Source organism: Carica papaya, chromosome 9, assembly GCF_054855325.1.
Source record: "Carica papaya isolate Zhongbai chromosome 9, ASM5485532v1, whole genome shotgun sequence".
Classification (NCBI taxonomy): Eukaryota; Viridiplantae; Streptophyta; class Magnoliopsida; order Brassicales; family Caricaceae; genus Carica; species Carica papaya.
The window spans coordinates 32,964,581-32,985,233 of NC_142317.1; the positions used below are offsets into that span (position 1 = coordinate 32,964,581).

Below are 20,653 nucleotides of genomic sequence, written 5' to 3' on the forward strand. Positions count from 1 at the left end.
TTTTCATGCATGCTCCTAAAGATGATTATTAATATGTGTTAAAGCAAATTCTCATTATATTAGAGGTATTTTGAATTTTAGTCCTCGATATAATCCCTAAAATTTTATCCCAAGTTACTTTTTTATGCGAATTGAGGTAAGTATCTACGTGATAAATATTGTATACTTGATTATATAATTTTTTTAAAAAAAATATGTACTATACTATGTGCAAGACATTGTGCAACAGATATAAACTTATCAACTTCATTTGTTCTATCACTTGTAACATATTTGCGGAGTACATAAAAGTTTTTAATCTCATGTGTTGTTCGTCATGCAATATATAAGTGCAACACGCAATATAACTCTTGAAACTATATTGTGCTGGAGATTCTTAAAATATTAGCTAAATTTTATTATACTCTCTTTAGTGTCAATAAAAATGTAATCTTGAATGTTTATAATTAAGAATTATTTAAATTATGAACGTCAATAAAAATGAACTTTACTTTTTGTACGTTATTATATATCTTACGTTCAATATTAAAATAATTTTTGAAATTTTTTCTGACATTATCCGTATCAATAAAATAATTCGAAATGTCTATTTTTTTAAAAAATAATTATCGGTTAAAATAAAATATGTAAAATACCACATGTTTTTTTTTACTATTAAGGATCTTTATTTTTTTTATACATGTAAATCTATCTTTAATACTCCAAGTGTTAAGAGGATATAATCCAATAGGACAAATGAGAGAGTTAATAGCAAAAAAAAAAATTAATTTATAAAATAAAATTTTTAATTTATAAAAATAATCAAAATTACATTTAAAATTTTATTTATAAAATATTTATTATATAAATTACTAATTGTACTAATTTATCTTAGAAATAAAAAAAAAAAAAAAAAAGAGAGAGAATCCTGCACGCGCACAGCGTAGGAAATCCAACACGCGCGCGGCTTGTACGAAAGCGGTAGTGTTATATAATTACAACGTTAATTAGTCAAGTAAAGCTGTCAGTCAGCATCACAGGGTGCTTTCGTGGCAATAAATGATTGGTTCGTGTAGAAAACGCGCTGTCCGGCGCAATTAATGACTTCCTCTCAATCTGCAGCACGAAAACGAAACGCAGAGGCAGCTAGGGAGAAAGGCGGACATGTAAAGATAAAGCGCGGGGTTTCATATTCAAAACCATCGACCTCGAGTACTACGTGTCACGAGAAAATCTCTCTCTCTCTCTCTCTCTCTCTCTCTTTCTCTCTCTTTCTCTTTCTATATGTGTGTGTGTGTGTATATATATATATTTGGGATTCGTGCCAGTAATAAGCAGTAGAGTTTCTTCTCTTTGCTTAAACATCAGAAACCTTTGCCTCTTCTGCGATTTTTCGTTCATCTCAGTGTTGAAGATGATCACAGCTGCTCGAACTCAAATTCTCGCTGGCCATGGCTTTTCTCTCATGGTGGTGCAGTCTTCTAGCACGACATTTTTGCCTAAAAGGTAATGTCCTAACTTGTTTTCTTCTTGGCCTCGATTTTTTTTTTTTTTCCATGAAGCCTTTTTTTTTTTTTTTTCTGGAAATGTTTCTAGGTTTAGAGTAGCGATGTGCAAATCTTTGTTGTTTTGTTTATTTTTAATCTGAGGTTTATTACCTAATACGACAATTTTAGCCTCGTTTTGATTCTTGCTGTTTGCTCTGTTTCTGCGGCTTTTTTTGCTGTGTTGCTACATTGATATTATGACTATGTTGTAGACACTTTCCACATTGTTGATAGAGTGGGATTTAAGAGACGCTTTGTCGTTGATTTCTTACAAAGTTGAGGAGAAATGTGTAGGGGAACTATGTGATTCTAGCTGTAAGTGTTATAGTTTATGAAGCTGCCAGTATAGTTTTAGCTAGCATTTAATAGATCAGCTTGGGCCATACTGATTTTTCTTTAGAAAAATGACTTTACATACCGTCTAGAAGCTGCTTGATCCTTGGGACTGTTTATAGGTTTTATGTCTCCTCTTGGGAAGAAAAGGATATTAACGGGGCAGTAGCTTGTGCAGCTAATGAACAAAAGAACTTATAGGTTCTATTGTTTCAGAGAAAAAACCTAGCTCTATAATGAATGTAGCAATTGAAGATTTGTGCTTTTCGGTGGATAAACAAATTGTTGCTTGTAATAGAATTGTTGGGGCAAGCTATCAAGACTAAAAGTTTAATATGCATATTAAAGTTTGTAATTAACCGAAGAGGAAAGGTTTTAATCTAAATTCAGTAATTGGTAATACAGGTGTGGTTGTTGAAAGATCTATCCTTAAATATTTGTTCTTAAGTACATGCTTTTTGAGTCCATATGGGGATAGCTTCGTAGGTTCAGATTCTCTCATATTATGCTGGGTAAAGGGAAATAGTTCATATGGGGATAGCATCTTAGGTTCAGATTCTCTCATATTAGGCTGGGTAAAGGGAAATAGTTCATGGGTGCACCTGTTACATATTTTTTCACCAAAGGAGTGAATCTTAATTTTTTTATCCGTCATAATCATGCTAGAAACAATAAGTAAACATCCAGGGTTTTGGACAGAAATTTAAGTTTGGTAATGCAAAAATGTTAATAATTTAATTCCAAAAATATCTGAAGGTCGCTTCCCGCATTATTTATTCTCGTCCTTTCTCTCACTCAACTGTTTTCTGGTGCTTTTTTCATTCATTTTTCTTCTTACAATTGATTTAGATCAGAACTAACCTGAGTATTCAATCATTAAGAGTTAAGAATATCATACAGGATTATGTTTAGGCATTTCCCCTATGATTCTTCAATTAGTATGGGCTTCTTGAGATAGAGTTCAAAAATCTTTGATAATTTGAAAGTCTTAAAAAACTTGTAGACTTATTTTTGTACATACTAGGATACAACTATTCCTTTAAACCTTGAATTGTCTATCCATTAAGACAATCAACTACGTTAGATTTAAACTGATGTGGCACAACAAACATAGGGTTTGGAAAGATAAAAATTTTAGACAAGAAAAGATAAATCCAGTATACAATCACAGGGATTGACAACAACCACAATAACAGGGTTGCTACAACCACAATCACAGAGTTGTTAGGAATGGAGAGAAAAAATAGTAGTGTTTATTTATAAGTAGTCTGATTAATAATGATGAACTTCCCATGTACCTATTAGAAGCATAAATAGCATCATATGACTAGAGTCCTTAAAGAAAGAAAATAATAACAAAATAAAAGTACTGAATATGAAACAAAACCTTAACAAATATAAAATTTTCTTACTAGAGTATAATCATAATGGTAGTAGTCTTATATTAGTAAAACTACTAGAGTGAAACCTTATTCTCTCTCTCTCCTCAAAAGAACTTGACTCCAACCAGAATCCTATAGAATAGTTATTTTGATCCATGATTCAAAAATTTCAATTTAATATATAGATTATAATTATAATTCTTTTAAAGATACAACTACTGACTATTTAGTTTTTCAATTCTTGTTAGTATTAATATTTTTAGTTTAATCCTAATTAGGAAATGTTACTTAGCAAGCAATTTAAATACTTCCAGGATCTCACTTTTAAAAGAAGGTCAATTATTCAATGAAGGTTTCTTTGAGAATCTTCTCAATTTTTCTTGTTTATTTGATGCAATAAAATTTCAGTTCTAAGGTTTAAGAATTTTAGTTATAATATTTAAGAAATTCTAGCTATGGCATCTAGGTTTTATCCTCAAATTCCAAATAGGAAAAAGTTGTCATGCATTTATTGGTATTGGAGCTAAAAAAGTTCTATATCTAAAAACTTGAAGCTTGACATCCAAAAATATCCGACCAATTAAAAAAATGCAAAGCTTAAGATCTCTTGCTATCCGCACTAATAGAACACTCACAACAAGTGTGTAGCGATTGACGTCACCACCACCAATAGCCTCAAAGCACTTTGCAGGGTATACAACTAGGATATGTGTTGCGAACTTTATCATAATTCATTCCACTCATTACCACAAGTTTGCTAAGCTGTTGCACCACGTGAATGACACCTTCCTGATCATGAAATGTTCAACCAAGCCCCAATTTGCAACCACCATTTCAATATGAGACTATTGTCGAACCCTAACACCATTAGAAATCTTACTTAGCAACCAACTTAAATACTTCCAGGATCTCACTTTTAAAAGAAGGCCAATTACTCAATGAAGGTTTCTTTGAGAATATTCTCAATTTTTCTTGTTTATTTGATGCAATCAAATTTCGGTTCTAAGGTTTAAGAATTTTAGGTGTAATATTTAAGAAATTCTAGCTATGGCATCTAGGTTTTATCCTCATATTCCAAATAGGCAAAAGTTATCATGCACTTATTGGTATTGGAGCTAAAAAAGTTCTATATCCAAAAACTTGAAGCTTGACATCCAAACATATCCGACCAAATGCAAAGCTTAAGATATCTTGCCATCAGCCCTAGTAGAACACCCACAACAAGTGTGTAGTGATTGACGTCACCACCACCAATAGCCTCAAAGAACTTTGCAGGGTATACAACTAGGATATGTGTTGCGAAATTTATCATAATTCATTTCACTCATCACCACAAGTTTGCCTAGCTATTGCACCACGTGAATGGCACCTTCCTGACCATGAAATGTTCAACCAAGCCCCAATTTGCAACCACCATTTCAATATTGTCGAACCCTAACACCATTAGCTAGAAAATTTGTGCCTGGACCCTGTGCACGTCACCCAAGAGTGATATCACCAAATATGGTTTGTTTTTACCTTTAAATTGGGTTTGATTATACCAGTTCGCCCTTTCCAAACCGGTTTTTCACAGGTTCAGGTTGATCTCCAAGTTCTTTTGGCATGCTTTCTTATTTTTGTAATGTTTTCATCAAATTCGAACTCTTCTATTATGTGGTGGAAAATTTGAAAATATTGGATCCAACTGAGTATGAGAATGAGCCATTATTTGCTTATTGTAAACTTGATAATCCTTTCTTGACTGTATATAAGTCGATTAAATAATTAAAGTGGAGAAAGATTGGAAGCATTCTCCAATTTTTCAAACTCTCATTCCCTAAGAATGAAATTAAAAAGCTTGTCATTCTTGAGGATTCTTGCAAGAACCATGTTTCATCTCTATAGTTGAACAACTCAAGCTTTCAACACAACCACATCAGTAACCATATGAACTGGCTTGGATGGATAATACGAGTAATTTGGCAACTAAACATGTCTTGTTTTTGTTCATTGTGATGCCTCATCCATTCAATCTTATGTAGTCCTTAGAATGTGCACACATGTTCTTCAGGGTTATCCTTAGTTTTATTATCAATATGTTCAGCATAAACCCATACTTATTATTTTATCTTTGGAATAAAGTATGTGTTTTTGAAGTGTATAACTATGGAAGAGATGCGTAAATATCAATGTCCACAAGAACCTGCAACCAATTAATAGGTTAAAGAGTTGAAAGCTAGTTGAAGTTGATGAAAAAAAATTGCCATGTCCTTTCGAGGTTACTTAAGACCTTTTATCACATACATTTAGTTCTAGTGAAGCATTTTGCAAAAGTTGAGAGCTTCTTGCAAAAGTTTAGAGTTTCATTGACATAATTTCTTATGATGGAAACTCCAAGGGGAGGTGAGCATTTTTTGGAAGGAAGAGAGAAGAGAGAAATGGAAGACATGTCAGTTTCAGTGGTGGAGTTCATTTGTGAGAGGATAAGTTTTGATCCTATGTAAATTTTCATATTGATTTCGCTCCTTAAAATCATGTTTTAGTTTGTGAGGTCTATTTACACAAAGGTTACAAGTGAGAGTTCACTTTGTGGTGGAACGCATTTGAGAAACAAAATTCTGAACATTGTTACAATTTTGTTAGAAGTGCATAAAATTTTTTATCACATAAAAGTGTTCTATCAGTCTTATCCTGCAGAACAATTTTAAAAGGATTTGGATGTGGCTCTAGCTTGAAATCTAATTTATTAGCAGCAAATCTAGAAGTCAGATTGAGTGCACAACTATTATGAATGGCCAACTTGCACCTTTTATTTTGATGATGAAGAAATGTCTCTTGACTGAGAACTTTTCCTTTATTGACTTAGAATTGATTTATGACTTGAAGGTTTTAATTCTTAGTATATTCAAATTTTTGAGACTCAATATTATGAAATTTGTTCCATGCTATCCTAGTAGAGCATAAATTTTTTTAAGCTTGCTTAAGTCAGTCGGACTTGCAGGTTCAGATGCATTAAAATGAGTAATGCTGGACTGAAAAGAATAGAAAACCAATACCAAGATCATGTAAGTAAAATAAGTTTACTGCAACCAAAATCCTAGTTTGATGGATACTCCAAGGTCAAATCCCTTAATTATTAAGGGAATTTCTTCTTGGCATGGTATGTCATTTAACTATTAAGGGAGTTTCTTCTTAGCATGGTATATAATTTGAGTCACGATCAGCTTGGATTTCAAGGAGTATCTTCTACTGTCTTGAGAGCCTCCCAATGATTCATACCTTTCAGTCGGGCCATTATCCTAACAGCCAAGTTGGTAGTTTTCACCATTGATTGTAGGTGGTGAACGTGCTCCTGAACTTGGAGGCTAAAGCACGACTTGTTTTACCCATTACATCTAATTTTTTTACATTATTATCTAACTTACTTTACACACTTAATTTAACTTGTTATACTTGAAGTCTAACTATTCTTCTACTCAGTATCTTACATTTAATGTTTTGCTTTTCTTAAATCAATATTTTGCTTTTCTTAAACTCATCTTACACATCACATCTTATGCTCAATATCTTGCTTTCTTATGCTCAACTTATTTTTCTTTTAGACTCCAAGTTTATTCACACATTACAACATGTAACCTTTTTTTCAAAGCTTAAGCTAAGCATAAAAGCAACTAGTCAAACTTCAATACTTCGTCATTGTGTTCTCTTATCCCAAGGAAGCATCCTTTTCACTGCTGATTTAGAATAATGGAAAGTGTTCTGTCCATACTCTAATGAGATTTGATCCATTTCACTTGTTCTTGCACCAAGAGAAGACCTGAACAATCTTTGATTTGTAGGTAGAAAAATTAAAGGAACATTGGTTGCCCTTTCAATTTTTTTTTAGTTCCAAGGCAGACAGAAGACCTAAGTAAACAGACATCTCTTCAATAAAGACTCAAAGCTTCTATAAACAGATGCTGAATATTTTGTGAAACTAATTCTGTAGTTTTGGGTGGTGAGTTTAAACAGCTAATATGATAAAACATCTTGTTAATGATAGACTATATTTTTTTATTTTAAAAAAATATATGTAAAAGCATGTTGAGATGCTTTTATTGTAACTATTTGTGTTATACATGCATGTATTCATGTATTTGGTTGTATTGTCGATAAAAACTTACAGTTTTGGACCTCACATTAAGGGTATTTCTAATGTGAGGAGAATAGAGGGAAAGCAAAATAATTTTCATTTTCCTTTGTCTGAAAATTAACATTTTGGAGGGAAAGGAAATAGAGGAAAGTTACGGACGCCAATGCTCTTTTGTTTCAGTAGTTGATTCCTTTGTGAAGTATGTTAAGGGCCCATGGATGATATAAATATCAATTTTCCTTGTGTTCTATTTTCTTGTTTTAATGATTCTTTGGAGTTTCCAGTCTTTAGGTTGCTTAATTTCATATTTTGCGGCTTCTATTCTAGGTTCAAAGATAATAGGAAAGCAGCTGATGCCTCTTGTAAGGATTTTATCCCCTCCAGCAGTACTCCTGAAAGATATCAATTCTAAGTCTAAATTTGTGGATTGATAGCTTTCAGGTTTGGAATAGGGAATGAAGCCAGTGGTCCGTGTAGCATAGGATAACTTATTATATTGATGTCTGGTGTAAATTGCTTGCTCTGAAATTAATTTAGATGATATAAATATTTGTTCAATCTCTTTTTGTCTCTTTTAAATCTTTGTGCCATTCACAATAGATGTACTGAACTCTCTCTCTCTCTCTCTCTCTCTCTCTCTCTCACTTATATGAATGTCACTGTGCTTGAATGCGTCTGCATATAATATATAGCTCTGATTCTGGTTTGTGAATCTTGTTTTTGGAATGTGTGATGGTTCGCGATTGCTTAGAACGGAATGCTGTAATTGTGACTCTGCATCTGTTGTACTATTTAGTGCCTCCTTACAGCAAGGGAAGCATCCACATCTCTATATCTATATTTCAAAAGAGAAGAATACATGTTCATAAGAATTGTGCTACATGGTTTTCTGGATTTATGAAAAGTGTAGACAATTCTCAATTTAGATCCTAACAGTTATTAAACGGGTTGCGACTGTTTGAAGTATATCAGGTTTTGATGGATAATGTTATTATTATTATTATTATTTTTTAACGGTAGTCGTGAATCACCCGCCTTCATAACCTTTAAAATCCCAATCATTTGTAATATCTCGAGACCACAGAGTAATGACCGTACTCTGGCGAATTCAATTGAAACCGGAGTTAGAATTCTGTGCATTCCTAGGAGCAAGACTGGAAACGAACTGTATAGAATGATAAAATAATTTGGATTCATGTAAAATGCTACTTGAAATTAACTCACAATAGATCTGTTTGAGTCGGAGGGTATGCGTGATGCATTTTCTAGGGCGGTCATTGCTTGGAGGTTGGGTTCTATTAGAATTAGCAAAATTTGAAATGTTTTACTCCATCTCCATATCAAATTCTATATGATCAACTGGTTATTTTCTTTACTTATATTAATAAATAAGAATTAACAATAGATTTTACACAAATTATAGATTTGTAAAACACATAGTTTTATTCTTGTTGGCTGTTTACATCAGAAATATATGTTATAGTTTCTTTATTTGTGGACAAATTAATTTGAGTGTCATAATATATTGACACACAATCATCAATTTGTTGACATATAAAGTTAGGGAGATACACCCTTTCAAATATGTAAAATTGGTAATATTTTATTTTATTTTTGGCTAATACGATTAAATATTCATTACTTAATAATCTGTAATTAGTCGTACGATTCAAAGTTCGGGATTAGAGATTAGAGATTAGAATTAGCCATGTTTACATATTATGAATTTTGTCCCTGATTTATGTTATCAAAAATATGTTTAATTGCTACGAGTTTGAAAACAGTATTTTCGATACAGAAATAAAAAGTGTTAAAATTCTGAGAATACTAATTTCATTCTCTAATAACAATTGAGCTAATATAATGTAGAAGTGTGTATTATAATATTAAATATATTTATATTTAATATATATAATAGTTTAATATACAGACAAATATTTATTTTAGTTACTATTTGAAGTAACTAAAATCCTGAATTTTACTTACAACTAACAATTGACTATATATTTTATAATTCTTAAATATATTATTTAAACTTAATTTTTTAAAAAAATTTATTGGAGTAGAAAATTATAAGCCAACAAATAAATATGCATATAAAATAATATTTATTACTATTATTTTATGAATAAGTATATATTGCTTTAGAAAGAAAATAAAAACTTTAAAAAAATGTTTTAATATAAAAGAGGTTGACTGTTTGAAAAACCCTAGTTGAATATGACAATAAAACAGCAAAACAAGAAATAATTTCTTCAAAATAATCAGCAGCAAATTATATAATACTTGTACAGAGACCAATAGAAGATAACAAAAGCCTGATTTCTCTCGTACCAAACAAGCTCTTTTTAATAAAAGAATAGACACCTAATCCTGATTTGTATCTTCCATAATACAACAAATCAAAGGGAAATTTTCCAAAGAGGAAACCAGAGACATTTTAGACAGTTCAGAAAACTTGACCGGCAACATTACTGCTTGGAATCCTACTGCGCTTCTCCACGTAAGCCGATGGAAACCATCCGGCTTTACCTTTACATTCCCCCTCCGACCATCCAGATGGGTTCACCTGAATATGAGTTAGATGTATCAGAATGCGAACTAGCACCTGATGGATAATTTTCTATGCTTATTTTTGGCAGCATCAACACGAAAGGCGTAGTTATAGATATTTCAAAGGCTCATTGGGAAAAACTTTCCAGTCTCAACAACAAAGACTCTTTAAGAGAGAACCTTTCAATCTCTAAATTTAGAAAATAAACTTGCTTTTTGCAATACAAATTCCGTTTGCTTTTCCTTTCAATAGTAACTGCAGATTTAGATAGACGTAAGATAGGATCTTAAAGCTACCTAGTAAGAAATAGTCAAGTCCCAACCTGCCTGTAATGCTTCCTACATCTAAGAAAAAAGAGAAAATACAAATAGCTTAACCAGAAACCTTTCTGGACTTACAGAAAACTCAATCCACCTTTTCCTTCTTGACTCCACACGTAAATTTTTGTACAAACCAAATAAAAACTCTTATCCTTGCTGTTACTGGTTTGGCCCATAACAGTAGGCAATACAGCCAATTGAGTATTAATTATTTTTACCTCAAAACAGAAGAGACAACAACGAAACAACCAAGAAGCTAAATTCATCTTGCATTGCTTTCCTATTTTGAAACTAAAATTTTAAGCACAGTACAAGCAGAAAGATTGATTTTGCAACCTTTTAGCATTGCATGGAGCCATAAAGCAGTCAACAGATTTCTTCCAGACTTCAAGAAAACAGTTTTCACCAGAAGGATCAAAAAGCAGACCGAACTTTTGCTACCAAAAGCATGTAAAAAGAACAAAAACTTCAAGTTGAAAACTACAAGCTGTAACTAAGGAGAAACCAGCAAGAAATGTATTTTATCCCATTGCTTAGGAAAAGTTCCAACAGACACCACTTGTAATTGCAAGAAATTTGTCCCAAAGTAAAGCATCCAGTAAACACAGGTACATGCTATGAACAACTTAAAATGGAAAATGTGCAAAAGCTGGGAGATGAGTGTGAACTGATGCAAATTTCCTTTATTTAGCAGTTTAAAAGATTGTATTCATCAACTAATAAGAAAGTAGGCAAAATTAAATACACAAACCAAACATACAACTAGTTAAGGAAATGATACTTCAGAGAAAGATAAGTCGCATAAAATAATGACAGACCTTTCGCACAACGACATAGTCCCCCACAGCCAAGCTAAGTTCCTTCTCAGATGCAGCATCAAATGGATGCATTACCTGCAAGAAGTAACAAAACAACTTAAGTTGCTTCATACTTAATAAATATCAAATGCATCATAAAGGTGGACAGCAACTTGGACAAAATGGCTGAAAATCACAACTAAGTCAACTTCCAATGACCAATAATGGGAACAAGAAAACATAGATTAAGACCTAACAAACAGATTGCCATCTAGAGTCCTTTTTTCAGAAAAGAAAAAATATCATCTATTCGCAAGTACAAAGAGATGCAACTTGTATACAAGATTTACATGTCAAACAAAATATCTATAAGATCCCCAAGATCCTCACAAGAATAAAGAGGATAACCCTTAGTCAAAACCTAGAGTTTGAACTAAGTATCTTCGAATTTATCAAAAATTTGACTTTAGTACCCTCGAAAGCTCTCCTATTTTTTTCTTTCCATAACCAAGAATGTAGCCAAGGGAATAAGATTTGAAGACCTCTTATCCCTATAGGTCCATTTTCATGCCCTAATTCCCTTGTCAAACCAGCTATTGCCTAATTGATACCCAACAGAGCTTACCGATATTCTTCCCCGCCTAATCAGCTTATACAAAGTTAGAATAGACTCTCTAGCAGCCTCCTAACGAACAAAGCCATTCTAGGCGACGTCTTTACCTTCCACATCAGCTTTGCAGGCAACTTCATGCTAGTTTCATTCTTCTTGCCATCTAGAGTCTTAGGATAATGAAGCCCTATAACTGTGCTTTCTGAATTTCACCCTAAATTTAATTGTTCCTATAAATTACCACCCAAATTGATTGTCTCTCGTTCACATTCATGGTCACAAGGTTAAACTTGATCTAAGGGCTTCAAAATGCGTTTTCTTAAGACACTCAACCATTAAAACTGGAAACAAGTGGCAGTCTCAGAGACATTTTTACTTTCATGAATGTCACCTTTCTTGAAAGTTAACCTTTCTTTCAGGATCAATGTCTTTATCTTCGAACCAAGAGGATTTGTGGGGAAGACATGGAAGATATGGAGTTTCTTCTTGTCCTTAGCCTTAGGCGGACTGTGTCTCCATTAAACCAACTGTTTTTCCAACAACCAAACCTGAAAATGAACCTGAAATTAACCCTGAAAATAGTCATAAATCTGCTTCTGAAACCGAGCTAGAAAAACTGCAGCCTAGTCTAAATACTACTGTGCCACTTCAAGTCTACTTAAGAAAGAGAGGCGCCAGTTTCCAAACCCAAGCGATCAAAGAATCCAAACTAAGTATTGAGTCCATTTCTTCACCACTACTGTTGATAATGTCATGATGTTCATGACACGGACTTGAAGTAAGCACTAAATGGCTTGAAGTAATCCCCTAGTGCATGATTTGAAAGATTTGTAAAGGTTACGCTAGCAATAGTCTTTACAGAGCCAAGCAGACTACCCTCTTTAAAAAGCATTCAACCATAGGGAAAGTCAAAGTTTGTCTATGTGGATGACATTATTGTAAAACGACAGTTGAAGGAGATTCCCTCAGAAATTCCAAGCTAAAAAATTTGAGTTTAACGAACATGGAAACTCGAAATATTTTTTAGTAAGTGAAGTAGCATAGTCCAAGAGATGCATATGTCTTCCAACAGAAATGTGTTTGATCTCTCCTCACAGAAACTAGAACACTTGGCTGAAATGCAACTAGCATATCTTTTGAGCCTAATTATAGGCTGGGTGAAGAGGAATATGTAAAATTTTACACAAAGAAACTATAAAAGATGGGTTGGGAGATTGATTCCTTCTCTCACACCATGCTGGATATGGCTTATGTTACAAGCATCATAAATCAATTCATGCATGATCTTAAGGAAGATAAAAAAATCTAAAAGCTGCTTATAAAATTCTATTCTGTCTTAAGGCCACACCTAGAAAAGGGATCTTGCTTGAAAAGAAAAAACAAGTATAATTTTGAACCTTATATGGATGCAGATTACTCCAACTGTATAGCAGATAGGATATCCATATCAGGCAATTGTACTTCTTTGGCAGTAATCTGGTGACACTTAGGAGTAAGAAATCGTGTTGCAAGATCAAGTGCTGAAGCAGAATTAGAGTCATGGTACAATGAATTTGTGAACTATTATGACTAAAGATATATCTTTGATATTAAGAATGGTTGAATGTGTATTTTATTGAATATGATGACCCTATATATACAAATATTCTAGAATAGAAAAAGAAATAGAAAATTAATCACAAAGGGTATATTTTACCCTAGTACCCCTTAACCTACTCACATATAATACACTCTTTAACAACATCCCTCAAGCTGGAAACTAGATATTGTCTCTCCCCAGCTTACCAATGATAGTCTAGAATGCTGGATTACTCAAGTTGTAAGCTGGTAGTTATTTATAGAGTACATATTAAGTCACTGTCTACCTTCTCCTTAATGAAGTGTCTGGTAATCTCAATATGTTTGAAATTTCCAATAATAGTCTGGAATGTTGAATTACTCAAGTGTTTGGCTAATACATCTACAAACTGTAAGTTGGTGGGCATATATAGAGTACATATTGAAGTGTTTGTTAACATCAATATGTTTGGTTTTATAGTGTTGTACCATGTTGAACAATGTCTAGCCAATTTGTTGACATAGTACAGGTGCAAGGGGCTATCACTTGATTCTTAGATAGTCTAAAATTCTCTTTAGCAACAATAGCTCGCAACTACATTCTGCTTCTTACTCCTCTAGGTAATCAAGTTACTCCCAAAGAAGATATAATAACTTGTGATATATCTTCTGTCCAACATTGGCCCTGGATAATCTGCAGTAGTATGACTTCAGGAACAAATTTATCATTCTTTATGAACATGATATCTTTTTTGGATGTTCCTTTTAGGTAATGTAGTATTCTATAAACTACATATAAGTGCACTTCTTTAGGGTTGTAGATGAACTGACTTATTACACTAATTGTATAGACAATGCCCGATCTTGTGTGTGATAGGAAAGAGAGGGTAAATTAGGTTAAAGCATATAATTATAAAAACTACACCATTTGTAATTAATTGTAACTAATTGTCTATTTTCTTTTCCATTTCAGAAAACTTGTATATGTAGGAATGTAATATTCAATAAACATAAATCAAACCATTCTTAACATGGTATTAGAACTTAGATTAAGAAATTCTAAACTATTTTATAAATCTTATCCGGCCTTCATTGTCAAAATAAAAAAACCCTAAAAGGACCAGCCTTTATTGCCAGCCACCACAACCATAGCCACCAGCCACCACAGACTGGCTATCTCCACCACAAGCTGACGTTGTTGCCAGCCATCTCCACCAAGACTGGCTTTCATTGCCAGATCCAGTTCGCCCAGCCAAGCGGCACACAGTTCTCTTGGTCGCCTTCATCATAAATAGATGCGAACGACTTCCTCTGTCGTGACCAGACGAGCCGCATCTTCAGACGCGACGTTGCTCTCTGTAGAGACGCAACTTTTCAGTCGCAGTGTTGCTCTCTATCACGACCAAACGCATATTTGTCTCTCGGTTGCATAGAAATAAAACTTAGCCGCATAGGTCCCTTGGTTGCGCACTTCAGACTGCTCGCACCGCCATGAGCTGTGATGCATCCAACAGCAACGCATCCACTCTCTGTTCAACAGCACTGCATCCACTCTCTGTCCAGCAGCAAGTAGTATAATGTTTAAAGTTAGATACAGAAAGCTTACTTCAGCCAAGTAGTATAACGTTTTCTCCGAGTAGCTCTCTGATGGAATCATAGGAGGAGCAGATTCTTTATGCTGTTTCTCTGATAGCACCTAACAAAAATTGCAGAACAAAGAATAAGCTTAAATTTCTTAAGGGAAAGTATTCTCCCCATAGAAGCAAGTAAAACTTGCAACTGACCTCAGCTTCAACATCGCCAAGAATAGCAGCAATTCTTAAATGATAGTTCTTCTCTCCTTCAACCTTCATGAATATCCATGAAGATAATTAACATACAGAAAAAATTGAAAATAAAACTCATTCTGCAAGTGTGAGATGCATATTACCATTGCAACAAGCCTCTGAAAAGTTAGTCTACATTGCTGTGCTTCTACAGCAGCCAATGCAGCTGCAGCTTCCTTACCCAGAACAGCCATATTTGCTTTTAGCTCCTGCATCTTCGCTTCTGCTGCATGCAATTTTGCAACATTTTCCGGAACTGGAGCTTCTCGTATTCGTGCTTGTCTTCTAGAAAGTTCTGCTGTCTGTATGCTTTTTGTATTCATTAAGGATTATGAGCACTTAAAGAAATATTAAGAAATTTTCTTTCAATATGAAAATAAATATTAATTGTGGCTGTGACAATTAAATCGCAATAGCAACAAATAACAGCAATATACAGGGGGCTAGTTCTCTGATTGTACCTGTGTCTCTGCCTCCTGTCTCATTCGACTATAGCGTTGTGCAAGATGACGAGCATCCTCCAAAGGAGCACCAGCAATCATGGCTCTTAGGGGATCTAGAACCTATGGATATATGACAAACAGGTTGTGTGCTTATAACCTTGCAGATTAATTTTTTAATAGAAGAGAAGTATTATTGAGAAAAGAAGGGAACATCTCAAAAACTACAGTGGATAAAATATCCAGCTGAGAAAAGATGGAAAAGAGAACAAAACAAAAACAAAGTATAACAAAACAATGGATAAAAACCACAACTTGTCATGTGACTATAGCATCTCAACTCCTATGGAAAACAGACAGAGATATCTCAAGTAATTCCCATGAGCCTTAGCCCAAAGTCAAGCCTAGACGGTCATTTTTCTCCTGAAGGATCGAGTCTGGAAAAGAATGATTATCAAATATTCGATGATTTCTTTGCAACTAAATCGTCCATAGTTCTGAGAAAAGTACTCCTTTCCATAACAGTCTAGCCTTCAGCCTAAGCCTAAGACCACGGATGCTAGAACTAAAAGACCACTCCAATAAAGTAGGGGTAACCCAAGCTAGGTCGAAAGTGCCAAATAGCCTACTCCATAATTTCCAGGCTATCTCAAAATGCAGGAAAAATGATTGTATGCATCCCTGCCATTGTAGTGCATTACAGAAATGTACAGGAGACAAAACTCAGTTAAGCATACGAATTTGCAACAACTTGTTAGTGTTTAACCAATTCAGGACAGCGATCCACGCATTTTCCTTTAAAGGAACCTTAACTTGCCAAAATGCTTGGTAAATGTGTTATGTTAGCAATCATCATTGTTGGTAATGTTATAAAAAAAAGATTGCAAGTATACGTCCCAGATGAGTCTAGTCCACACCCTACAATCTGATGGTTGAGAAGCCTGGACAGAATTTAAAAGGCTTAACATGTTGAGGAGCTCTTCAGTTTCTGTATCATTCAGGCTTCAAAAAAAATGGAAATTCCAATCTAGAGTACCATTAGAAAGGGAAAAGAGCTGGCCTAGCAGTGCTTTTTTTTTTGAGATAAAAGAGTAGGAATATATAAGCCTAGCAGTGCTTTGTGGCAGAAGGAGAGGCAAAATAATAGTGGAAATTGGGTACCCAAGGGGCAGTCACCCTCCAATGATCCTCCAAAAAGGACCTTGGAACCATCCCCCACTTCATATCTGGTAAAAAGTGTATAAAGGTCTAGCAAGCTGGAAATGGCCTTCCAAGAACTTTTCTATTAGGTAGATCTCGGTGGCCACTACATCCCATCCATTCCACTAACTCCCGCGAATATTTTTTATTACTTTATGCCACAAAGAATTAGGTTCCTGCTGGAAACAATACATCCACTTAACCAACAATGAAAAATTCATCAATTTTAAATTCCCGATGCCCGAACCTCCAAAAATTCTAGAACTACAACAAACCTACCAATTCACAAGCGTACTGACCTTTCCTCCCCATACCGAGCCCATAAGAAATTCCTCATCACACACTTTAGACGCTCGATTACTTCAGCCTGAACCTTATTTCAGCTTTAACAATATAAATATATTAGAGGAAGAAAGAGAAAGATGATATAAGAAAATACTAGACACGTTTGAATAAAAATGATCCTCCCACTTACGGGTAAAAAGAACACACTTCCAACATGCAAGATAAGAGTGGCCCTGTCACCTTTTGTAAGATACCTTTGGTGCCAACTGACAAACTTCTTTTCATTTTTAATGACAATGGTTCTCAGATGACGCAATCTTTAAACCTAGATCCTGCAAATACTAAAAATGAAGATTGTTGAATTTACACCCAAGAACCATCACGCAAGCCTCCACATCAACTCTTTTCTCGAGTGCCACCAGTTCAATTTCTTCAAGTTAATTATAAGACCAGAAAAAGCTCCAATGCTCACTGGGGGTAGGAGACATATAAAAAAAACGTTGAGAAGTTGACCCCTGCCCATTGATCATAGTTCATTTGAGTATAACTTGGGGCATAAATATCTAAATGCAACTCAGTAGCAGCCAAAAGGAAAGCCAAGAGAGTTCTCTTTCTTCTTTATGCACTAGAAAAACATCAAGTACTTGATGGAGAGCTTGTTGAACTGAAAGAAATTTAGCCTTCTTCCTAGGATTTTGCATAACTTGTATATGGGTGATGCCTCCTTGTTGTCTTATGAATAATACTTTTCTTTCAGAAAAAATAACTTGCATTCAATAGAATAATCAGGCAAATGCCAACAAAGATTGCAACTGAAAAGCATTTGTAATAATAATTTTTTTTTTTTTTGAAATATTGTAATAACTATTATTTAACCCGTAATATATACAAGAACCAACCTGTGAAGATAACAGCTTATTGAAGTCTTCTTGCTCCTTTTCTACATGTTTCCTAGCATCGCCGTATATGGCTGCAGCCTTAGCTAGAACGTTTTCATTGATGTTCTGACTGTTATCAGCCCCATATCTGCAGCAATCCTCAGACAACTTAGTTCCTGACCACCACAAATTCTCGTTTTAGTAACACCACCATAAATGTTATAGCCCCCAAGTTTAAAGTTCAGAACCGAAAAACGAATGTTAACAAGGTATCGTTCCATTCTCCCTTTAATCTAATTGAAAGTCTAGTATGACACTAGAATGTAATTCACAAAAATATGAATTTGCTAAATCACCTGCTTCAATATGCTTGTACCCTATAGCCGTAAATGCTTCTGCTGCTTTGACAATATCTTTCTGGAAATCCTGAAATTACGAATGAGTAACATTGATAAGAAAATCTAATAAAGACAAGAAGCTTTTTTATCAAAAATAAAAGACAAAATGAAGCAAATCCCAGATATTGGAAAGCCAATATAAGAAGAATAGGAAATGATAAAGAAAACCTAACTACATTAGTGAGCCAAGTAACAATCATTGACCCAGAAAGTAAAAGAACGCCATAAGAAGAAAAGTTGAATAGTTGGTTTCTGAGCATCAGATATTCTACTTTATCTCACATTTGTATCTTATTTTCCATACCACGGGTTCACCGAGTGCAAGATCCCAAAAAATTATAGCACTTGTTTTCTAGCCACGCTATAAATCACTGATAGAAGCACTAGAACAACTTTTTTGTACTTCTATGCTCATTTCTTTACATTTTTAAAAGTAAAATGAAAAATTCCACATACATTCCTTATGCTTAATTCAACTAGAATAAAAACTTTATCCTAGTTTAAAAGAAAGCCCAATCAGCTGTTGTTTATTTATCAAGAGAACAAAGGAAACTCCTTCGTAATTTTGAATTTCAACAAATCCATATATAAACAGAAAATCCATTTCTACCTTTCCTGCACGAGTAGATCTATACAATTTCTCCAATTGTTGATGTCTCTGCATCTCAATCTCATCAATTACCACTACATCTGAGCTCTCATATCCAGTTCCCCCGAATTGTTTTATTACAGCCTGATATCCATATAAACACAACATTATTAACAATTACTCTCTTTCACAACCAACAAAGCAATTATAAATTGGCAATAACAGAAACTAATCATGATGCAGGAGCATAAAGAAAGTGTTAAACATTAATTAAGATTTAGGTTATTTCCATTTTAATGATTACTAGTTGTTTAGATATCTTAATGTTTTTCGAGTCCTAGTGTTTAAGATTGCTTTTACTCTCACTTTGGCTAAGACTTCCATAAATTCTCTTGCACAAAATGATGCAAATCAAACAATTGAGTAGTTTGGTTCACTTGAATGTCCCCTTATACAGACGGATTAGTTTATAGAACGTTTCTAAATCTAGAATTACTGATATAAAATATCTGCATATAGTAAAAAGTTATAACAAGCTGGTTTCCACTTCCCAAAACAACATTAAACCACAGAGTCCACAAGATTTAACGAAATCACAATTTTTGTGATCCAGAAAATCAAAATGGGTGAAATCATAACATAGTTATGATAAGGAAACACCAGTATACAATTCACCTCTGATCTCAACTTCAATCCAAAAAGAAGATACTATAAAACCAACTCTTCATTTACCTTTCTCTGGTGTCGCTACATTTTCCTCGCTCACCAAACAGAAGGCTCCTCAGTAATAAATGAGCCAAAACATGAAATTCAGAAATGAAAAGTGAGAAAAGTAGCGGATTATCACCTGCTGTTGCTTGGCAACTTGTTCTCTGAATTTACTAGCTTGTTTTCTCAGAGCATCCATCGTCACTCGCTGATTTCTTCGGAGATCAACTACAAAGATTTGGTTTTTGTTTTCTTTCTCTTCCAACCGAGTCAAGCCCCCACTGCCAGCCGGGTAATGGAAGGACAGTGCTATTCTAACTTTCGCCAGTTTCTTTTACTGGATTGGCTAGTGGTTGAGGAGTTGGTCTTCCTGTGAATTACAGCCGTCGGATCAAACTGATTGTAATGTTCATCAATTACAGCCTTCTGATCAATCTGATCGTAATGATTCATGAATTACAGCCGTCGGATCAAACTGATTATAATGATTCATAAATATCTTGACCAATTTTCAAATTTTTACTTTTTTTTGTTTCCAAGCACGAATATTTTGTGATATTTCAAAATCAAATAAGAGTTAATTTTTTGTGCTTAAATTATCAAGTTATTACTTTTATTTTTTATTATATTCGAAATAAATCCTAAAAATTTTCTTTGTTACAATTTAGTAGTGAGATTTTTTTTTTCGGGCTTTAATCGGAGTAAAGCTAAAAATTAAAAATAAATATTTATAAGACATAATTTTATTTCTTTATAATTTAACTAATACGATTATTATTTTTATACGTTAGTAGATTATTTATTTATATTTTTAAAATAAAAATTTAGTTATTACGTATCGATAATAATAACATATTTATTATTTTAATAAAGTAAATTATTATTTTTATTTATTATTTATTATTTTTATTAATATTTTATTATATATTTAAGAGTTATTAATTATTTATTAATGGTAATTTAATTTAATAATTATGAAGAAATAATGTTTTAATCATGGAGTAATGCACTCTTAATTTTAGCTATCATGAATTTGTAAAATAGTAATTTTTTTATTGAATTAATAATTATTTTATTTTTTGTAACATTTATTTATTTCTGTTATATTTAAACAAACTGATTTTATCAGTAAAAATTAT

General features: G+C 33.5%; 1 protein-coding gene and 1 long non-coding RNA gene across 3 annotated transcripts; one reads left to right on the forward strand and one right to left on the reverse strand.

Moving 5' to 3' along the window:
- The first annotated feature begins 1,012 nt into the window (after window positions 1–1,012).
- LOC110819642 (uncharacterized) lies at window positions 1,013–7,951 on the forward strand. Its single transcript, XR_002540719.2, has 2 exons — window positions 1,013–1,485; window positions 7,680–7,951. It is a non-coding gene; the product is annotated as an uncharacterized LOC110819642 (long non-coding RNA).
- A 1,628-nt stretch (window positions 7,952–9,579) lies between these two features.
- Window positions 9,580–19,827, reverse strand: LOC110819668 (SH3 domain-containing protein). 2 transcript variants are annotated; one of them, XM_088211005.1, is made up of 10 exons: window positions 19,654–19,826; window positions 18,828–18,950; window positions 18,176–18,245; window positions 17,841–17,995; window positions 15,478–15,579; window positions 15,121–15,318; window positions 14,975–15,037; window positions 14,797–14,886; window positions 11,045–11,119; window positions 9,580–9,921 (listed from the first exon to the last, which is right to left on the reverse strand). In XM_088211005.1, the coding sequence occupies exons 1-10, from the start codon at window positions 19,711–19,713 to the stop codon at window positions 9,802–9,804; spliced, it is 1,056 nt and encodes a 351-aa protein (XP_088067131.1). In that variant the 5' UTR covers window positions 19,714–19,826; the 3' UTR covers window positions 9,580–9,801. The 2 variants fall into 2 exon arrangements, with proteins under 2 accessions (XP_088067131.1, XP_021904635.1); XM_022048943.2 differs by lacking the exons at window positions 9,580–9,921; window positions 11,045–11,119 and having other exon boundaries at window positions 14,125–14,886; window positions 19,654–19,827.
- Window positions 19,828–20,653: the final 826 nt, after the last annotated feature.